Source organism: Serinus canaria, chromosome 4A, assembly GCF_022539315.1.
Source record: "Serinus canaria isolate serCan28SL12 chromosome 4A, serCan2020, whole genome shotgun sequence".
Classification (NCBI taxonomy): Eukaryota; Metazoa; Chordata; class Aves; order Passeriformes; family Fringillidae; genus Serinus; species Serinus canaria.
In genome coordinates this window covers 6,170,628-6,179,201 of record NC_066318.1, presented here as the reverse complement: position 1 = coordinate 6,179,201, position 8,574 = coordinate 6,170,628, and the positions used below count along the sequence as shown (strand labels likewise).

Here is an 8,574-nt window from a genome sequence, read left to right as displayed (position 1 = left end):
AGCACAAGACCCTCAAATGTTCTCTGCTAAAAGTCTGGGATGAAGAGAAAGAGAGGTGCCACAAAGTAGTGAAGATGCTTCATCCCCATAGCAGTTGTGCTGAGTGTCCAGAGAAGAGCAGAGAGCAGACAGGGGAGATCATAGCACATCCACCCTCCATCTGTGTTTTGCTGCTCTCTGGATCTGCACATGTCAGGCTGTGCTGTTGCCCACGTGTGGGTTGTGATACACCTCAGGAAAAACTGGGAAGAGATCTGCCATTGGCTCCTTCCTGTGCAGTGTGTCATCTGGCAGCTGTGTATATCACAGGGAACACAGGGACCATTCTGCTGCTGAGCAAAGCTGCTTCACTGAGTAGTCAGAGATACTTGGAGAGGGAAAAGCAAAGCGAAAGACAGCCCTTGATTTTTTGTTTCTGCCAAGCTCTGAAAACTCTTGGGAAACAGAAACGTGATGGATTAAGGACTGTGTGGAGAACCAGTAAAGCAGATTTCCAAGGATAAGTTGCAGATTGAAGAAGAACAGTGCCCAAAAGGAATTATTCATTAAGATTTCTTCCTTGGTGCAGAGAGAAAGTGTTTGGGGATCTCTGATATTTCAGCTTCTGAACCAGCATCTCTGAGGGGGATATATGGGACTTAAGGACAGCTGACAGGGGGCCTCTGAGGTGAAGCTGATATGTCCCCAGCACAAGCAGAAGGACCCATTTATCAAGCCTTTTCTCTAGTTTACAACCATGGGGCAGATTTTTAAAAGGCAAGTGTGTATGTACCCTCCTGCAACCACTGGCTTTAGCAGCTGAGCTGGCAGAAGGCGCTGACGAGTGTGGCTGGACCAGGGCTCTGCTGCCCCAGCCATGAGACAGCACACCTGGTTCCCCTTGCAGTACATGCCCAAGCCCTTCTGGAGAGCAGAGAACCACAACACGACTAGCTTCTTCTCTGCACTGTACGGCTTCCCTAACCAGTCCTTCTTCCACAGTGACTTGAACCTGGAGGACCTGGGGGACTTTGATAGCGGAGCCAAGTATGAGGGCGAGTCCCAGAGCCGGACAGTGAAGGCGCTGCTGATTGTCGCCTACTCTGTGATCATCTGCATCTCTCTCTTTGGCAACATCCTGGTGTGCCACGTGGTCATCAAGAACAAGAGGATGCACTCTGCCACCAACCTCTTCATCGTAAATCTGGCTGTTGCTGATGTGATGATCACCACCCTGAACACCCCCTTCACACTGGTGAGCCCCGTCCAGCCATGCCTGCCGGTGTCTGTGTGTGCCTGTCAGCTGTGTGCACTGGGATTGAAGGGCTGGGATCAGGCTGGGATCCAGACTTACTTTTGTCTCCCTTCCCCTTTTGCCTTCTGGAGAGGGTGCAGTAAATGTAAATCCCAAACACCCTCTGAGCAAGTGGAGCTGAGGGTTTGCACCCCCTCCTCACAGTCCATTGCAGGGGTCACTCTGCTGCAGCTTTCCCTCTCTGTCTGGGCAAGGCACAGATCTGGGAGCCCTTTTTGCCTGTAGATGGGGAAGGAAGTGGGGACAAGTTTGACATAAGAAAATCCAACTAATGGCTGGTTTCCTATGGAAACAACATGAACCAGGTCAGTCCCTGTGCAACATCTCAGGGAAGTGCTCAGGCTGCACTGAACAGGGTTGGTGGCATGTCTCTACTTCAGCCACTACAGATAGTGCTTCCTGGGGCTAACAATCCTTTTTTAATTTTCAGTGACTAAAAATACATATTATATAAAAGACTATTAAATTAATTAGGTGGGAGAAATTAAAGATTAATTTCTTGCCGTGCTGTCACAGACTATACATGCCCTGTACACAGGACTCTGCTCCTGGATTTAACCCAGCAGTCCTGTTCAAAATCCTCCTGCTTCATCCCCCCCCCAGAGCACTCTTCAGCCTTCCAAAAGCAGGTTTTGAATTAGTTATTGGAATTCACCCTTTCTTAAACTGATGCTGTTCATTTGGTGGGACTTCCCTGCCTTGCTCTGATGGGATTTGCATCCTGTAATTTGTTCAGGGAGAGCCTGGTGCCCTCTTGTGTGTTCGCACACAAACAGCCACACACTGGGCACGTGTAATTAAATTTCTATCAGCTCTCTCAGGAATGAACTTTACACCAGCTCCAGAGATCCAGCACACTGCTCTAGTTCAGTGACAGTCAGTGCTGCAAGAGTCACCCCTACAGGGAAATTAATTAGACTAATTGAAAACAGATTAGCTAGTCTAATTTTCTGTGGACAGATGCTTTATAGTAAATATACTTTACTTCAAATTAGCTTAATCTGCAGCAAAATGAGTGACATTAATTTGTAATTAATATTACACAGTCAGGAATAGCAAGGGAATGAGGCAATTTGGCACATCCTCCTCTGCAGAAAAGCCATCATCAGTAAGACCTCTCTGGGAACAGGTGAGATGGATTCCATGGATTTCTCTCGCTAAGTTTGGAGACCACACAGCTTTCAGCATCCACATGTCCAAAGGTATAATGTTTTCTGGGAAGCACCTAGTGTGCCCTGCAGAGCCTTGTTGAGGAGCAGAGCTGAGATTTCTTTATGTGCTCCGGAAGGGCCATGGTAAATTTACAAGTGTACACAACATACACAGAGCACTGCTCAAGCCGTTGGCTTGCACAGTGCAGTAAGTCTCACCTGACTTTGAGACCCTCTTGCACAGTCACTGTTTCTCTAGGAAAAAATGAGGATAAAGCACCTCCAAAGCCTCAGGAAGCTGTTATAAAGTACCTGGGAAGCCAATTTGCTTCTCTTCAGGTACTGCTCCTCTTAATCTGACGTTGTCTCTTCTTCAGGTGAGGTTTGTGAGCAGCACCTGGGTTTTTGGAGAGCTGATGTGTCACATCAGCCGGTTTGTTCAGTACTGCTCTGTCCACGTGTCTGTGCTCACCCTCGCTGCCATTGCACTGGACCGGCACCAGGTATGTTGAAGACACCACTCTTGTGTTTGCTAGAACATAATATGATAAATACATAGTTGTTTCCTCCTCAAATCCCAGTACCTGAAACCTGCACTGTTTTGAGACTCAGGGAACAGAGGGGAGAACCCCAGCTTTCATGGCAGTGGACAAAACACCTCTGTTTTTTAAGTGAGGGTGATGAAATACTGCAATGAGCTGTCCAGAGAAGTTGTGGTTAGTGGGAGTCTCTGTCCTTGGAGATACTAAAAACCTCAGGAGATCAGTGCCAGACAGCCTGGTCCAGCCCTGCTCCGCCTGGGCCATTGGGCTCGTGGGCTCCCTGCCCTCCTCAGCCCTGACTCAGAGCACAGCCCCACCAGCAGGGTGGGGATGAGTGCTGAATTCAAACGTCAGCCAGCCCACACCACCTCTCCACAAAGATTTATGAGAGTCTGTCTGTTCTGACACTTGCCCCATTCCTTGCCTTAGGCTGGAAACAGTAAGAACTATGTTAACTCATCCAGTTCAAGCTAAGAAATTCTCTCCTCCTCCAGCCCTGATACTTACCAGCCAGGAAAACCTTTCAAGTCAAGCAATCAGTACAGACTGAAGGGTTTCCTTAAGTGATACAGAGTTTGCAATTTGTTCTTTAGCTGATGAATGCTGAGTGCTGGAAGGCCAGATCCAACAAGGTGAGCTCTCAGGCAGGCTGGATTTCTTGCCGTGCTGGAGCGACTGAAACAGTTGCTACAGAAAAGCAACTTCAGGTGATAAATGCCGTGGCTGGATGAACTTCAAACCAGGAACTGGCTCCACCTGGTGTCAGAGAATCACGAGGACTGCCGAAGCATAAATCAGCCACTTCTGTCCTTTTTACCACAAAGAGTTTGACAGTCTGCCCATTTCATGTGCAATATTACAGCTCCTGAAATCAAAGCACTTTGACAGTGATTCATTTTAATCAGTAAATTCTGGGTTGATTGCAAGGCATGGCTAGGTATCAAGAAGTGTTTAATTAAGGGCAAACAATACATGCCCTTAAATTCAGTGGAGAGGGTTCCTCAGGGCTGGAATGAACTAGTATGGCCCGAGGAGATGTCCTGGACTAAAGAGAAACCAACACTTGCTTCTATAAATATTGCTAATGCTGAGAAATACCACAGCAGACAGATACTCCGGGGGAGCTGTACAACTTGATTAAGTAGGTATTTATAATGGGACTAGAAACGACATGCATAAAATACCGAAGACCTCATCAGCCAAGAGATCATCTGGATGGCATGATAGGTCTATTTTTAATTATTGTTTCATTGCCTAAGGTAATCCTCCACAGTGCATATAGCTCAACAGAGATCTCACTTCCATGGTCTCAGGCGTCCTGCTGATGGGTCACACAGAATGTGTTTCTCTGCTCAGGCTCTGGACTAGCAGTAACATCCAATACATGCACAACTTCATGCACTTCCCAGCCGTTGTGCCCCCTGAAGTCCTGTAAAGTGAATCTCTCTGCCTTTTAACATTGAAGAGATGTGAAGCTGCTGCTGCATGTCACATGCAACATGGGGCTTAAAGAGGGACCAAGATGCTGTAAATCCTCAGGAGTTGTTGTTCTCTGCAGGTGATCATGCACCCTCTCAAGCCACGCATGTCCATGGTGAAAGGAGGAATTTGCATCATCATCATCTGGGTTATGGCCAGCTGCTTCTCACTGCCCCATGCCATTTATCAGACTCTGACAAGGTTTTATATTGGGTAAGACATTTACATATTTTTTGTTGCATGATATTTGCAAAGCCCCAGAGAAGCCAAGGCCACACACCTCCATCCATGTTATTAGAGCAGAAAGGGTGGTGAAACAGAGAAGTTTTCGTTCCCCTCACATGGGTGCTGTGTCTGTCACAAAGGGACAATGACAATTGATGGAATTGCTTCCAGGCTGGTTCATTAGCTGTTTTGGGCTCAGAGGTTTCATGTAATTTGGGGCAGGCACAAGGGAGAGGGCCTCCTCCTCAGCACAGGACACAGATGCCAATATGGATGATTTTTTTCTTTTCCTGGGGATTTGTTTAAGATAACCATCATTGGAGCCAAAGGTGAAACCTAGAGTAAAATTTTCCATTGAAAGTGGCACCTTCCTATGACACCAAATGAGTTCTGCTACCTGTACCTGTACTGAAACTTGTTTGAATGTCTGAGTTGTTTGTCCTCAGATGTGTGCAGCTGGTAGTGGAATCGAGAACTCTTTCTCTTTGATCTTCAGAGACAGAACCATCCGAATGGTCTGCCTCCCCAGCTTCCCTCCTCCTGCTGATCTTTTCTGGAAGTACTTGGACCTGACTACGTTTGTTCTCTTGTATGTTCTGCCCTTGCTTGTGATCTCCATCACATACACCATAGTGGCCAAAAAGCTCTGGCTGAGGAACGCCATCGGGGACCTCACCATGGAGCAATACTACGCCCATCAGAGGAAGAAGAAGATGACGCTAAAGATGCTGATGGTGGTGGTGGTTGTGTTTGCCGTGTGCTGGTTCCCCCTGAACTGCTACCTGGTGCTGATCTCCTGCAGGGCCATCCACAGCAGCAATGCTCTGTACTTTGCTTTCCACTGGTTTGCCATGAGCAGCACCTGCTACAACCCCTTCATCTACTGCTGGCTGAACGAGAGCTTCCGCGCGGAGCTGCGGTGCCTGCTGTGCGTGTGCCGCCGCAGGAGCACGGCTCAGGGCCATGCTCTGCAGCCCATCTCCCCCCTGTTCCACAGGGCCAAGGCTGAGAACTGCCCCTGCAAAAGAAGCAGCACGTGCCAGAAGGCACAGACACCCTCCCAGAGGAACTCTGCAAGGACGGACATATCCAGCGTGCAGCCGATCGTGGCAGAAAGCTGAACCTTTCATCTGACAGCTGGGCAGCATCACACAGGGATTGCAAAATCATGGGAAAATGGGTTTGGAAAGGGCTCTGGAGACCATCAAGACAACCAACAGCATGCAAACTTCAACCTTTGACTGGGTCATTCAGGACCTTGTTCTCTCAGGAATCAAAATTCTCTAGGGATGAGTTGCCCACTTGTGGGCTCCAGAATGAGGAGTGTTGAGTGAATTTTTCATTGGAACAGTCAGCAAAAATGAAAAGAATTATTTAACAGCACACAAAGCCTTTCATGGTCTAAGCAAACATGGGGAAGCTACACTGGTTATACACACACCAGCTGCCCACTGTGGCTTGATGTAAAGCTGTCAGGGCTTTAACTTCATGAACTGACATTTCTTTGGCACAAAATCTAAATTATTTTCACATTCAATAATTTTTTTTTTTACCAGTCCTCAAGAACTGTGTTCTTTGTAGCTTCCCTGCCAGCCTGGCAGCCCTTCCCCACTGGGTCAGCCTGTCTCCCTGTCCTATAGTTATCCTGTGGGCAGCAGCAGCAGCAACCTTTAAGCAGCTGTGGAATTGGGGGTTCTGCCTTTGTCTGAGACAAAACCAGCAAACCAGACCTGCATGTTTTCAACCCAAAAGGCAGAGAGATGAAAGAAGTTTAACCTGTTACATGTAAAGAGTCATGTATTCCCTGCTCAGTTAAACTCTGACAGCATCTGACTGTGCCACAGCATTCACCTCAAGCACAGATCCTTCTGTTCCAGCTACATTGCTGGTGGCAGGGCACACCAGCAGTGCTGGTCCTGGTCCAAACAGTGCCTCTGAAATTCAAGAGATAGCTGAGATTCCTGGGGATGTGTGTGCCTGACAGCTGGCACCAGCAGCTGCTGCTCTGGGGGCTCACAGTGGAGCCAGCCACCATGTTTCATTGCTGGGTTTGGGTCACTAGAAAGAGAAGGGAGCACATGGCCAACTTCAGCCTGTGGCACCAAAGTTGTGTTTTCCTCTTTCTCAGAAAGAATAACCAGTTTCTTGGTGTCCATTCTGCACTGGCGCAGCCCTTGTGCTGGTAAAGGGTCGACCTTATAAAGACAGTGAAAAGGAAATGAGCTTCAGTCTTCCCATGCAAAATACTCTAAATTACACCTCTATAGCTGAGCATTTCCACCCAGACTGGTAGCATGTCACAGCTGCAGGCCTGCGTGAAAGGCTGCTTCAATTTGGAAATCAAGATGCTTTGATGGGTACAAAAATACGTGACCTGAGAATGTATTTGTATTTCAAAAAGAAACTGTGAAGGGGAGGAAAGAGTAAGAGTAACACTAATCTTGCTTTTTCCTAAGTTATTGTGGGAAGGAGGAGGACTGGGACAGGGACCTGGCATGGCTTGGGACACTGAAATCCCAGTGGCATTGACAGTACTAAAGCTTCAGGTCTGTGCTCCCATCTGAGGCACAGTGATCTTTTTTCCTTCACATCTACCGGAATTACCTTGCAGAGGATATGCTATGGGGAGGAAATGGAATTAGAAACGTCTCCTCAGAGAGCAAATACCCAGGGCTCAGGTATTGGCCCTGACCAGGTGAACCTTTGATTTGGTTCCACTGGAGTGGAGTCCTGCCTGGAGCTGGCACCACAGAGGCTGTACCAAAACCTTTAATTCTGTGTTACAAGTAAATTACAGCATTAACCAGACATCACTCCTAACTGGATGTTTTACTATCTGGAAAACTGGGAATCCATGACACTGCACATAGCATTTGCCTATTATTACTATCTGGAGGTTTCTATAAACAAGATGTCTCTTCTTAAAAAAACAAACCAATCTCAAATGCAAATAAACATTCTTACTGTAACTTAGTAAAACTTATTCAAATGCTCTTCTCTTTACATAGGAAAAAACAATGAGAATAAATAATGCAGTTTGCATGTATATCCCAACCCAGTCCCAGAGAACTGTCAAACTCCTTACTCTGGGCTAAATAAATCAGTCTGTTCTTGCCCCTCATCCATTGGCAGGACAGCATGCTGGCTCAGCATCCCTCAGCCTTGTGTGAATGGAAGGATGGTGCAGGCCAAGGTCAAAGCCACAGGCTGCCCATCTGACCATGGCAGCAGGCAGACATCATCCCTCACCTGGCAACAGCTCTCCAAGGGATGGTTTGCTCCCAGATGAAAAACTGACATTGTTTCCTCAGAGCACATCCCATGCTGATCCTTGCACAGCAGTGCTTTCCTCAGAAGGAGTGTGCAGTCTGGCAGTGTTGAGCTGCCCTAAAAAACATCATTTCTTTGAGATGATTGTTTCTGTAAAAGTCTGGCAAACTTCCTTCTGATTACACACAACCTCCCACTGGATGCTCTTGCTTTAATACGCGCTCTGTTAAAATATCTGTGTGGTTGTAATACAATAAAATTTGATCCACCAATGTTCTTTGGGGGCTAACAGTTAAATAAAATACTGGTTCAGCACCCTCTCTCTCCCCGGGGTTTTGTGCAACTTTCGAATTATGAAACGGAGATGATATTCCCCCTTACAAGAGGATTAGCAAAAAAGCACAGACTGCTGCTCGTGGCAGACATAAACCCATGAACAAAACTTTTGTCTCCATGTGTCTTGACTTCTTTCAGCATGAAAAGCCCTTTGCACAAAGAAGTGCTGTGGTTACCCAGGTGAGGAGTCAGCCATAGATGTGCCCTGACTGCAAATGCTGTTTCATTGCCATGTGCTTCCCTGTAGCTCACACAGTCAGTGGCTGATGCCAGCAGC

The 8,574-nt window shown here is 47.3% G+C and overlaps 1 protein-coding gene across 1 annotated transcript; it reads left to right on the top strand.

The window, feature by feature from the left end:
• The first annotated feature begins 821 nt into the window (after nucleotides 1-821).
• LOC103816423 (G-protein coupled receptor 83) lies at nucleotides 822-6,111 on the top strand. The gene is made up of 4 exons (XM_009090402.4): nucleotides 822-1,234; nucleotides 2,823-2,948; nucleotides 4,546-4,679; nucleotides 5,188-6,111. Exons 1-4 carry the CDS (start codon nucleotides 857-859, stop codon nucleotides 5,810-5,812), a joined length of 1,263 nt encoding a protein of 420 aa, XP_009088650.1. The 5' UTR covers nucleotides 822-856; the 3' UTR covers nucleotides 5,813-6,111.
• The last annotated feature ends 2,463 nt before the right edge of the window (nucleotides 6,112-8,574 follow it).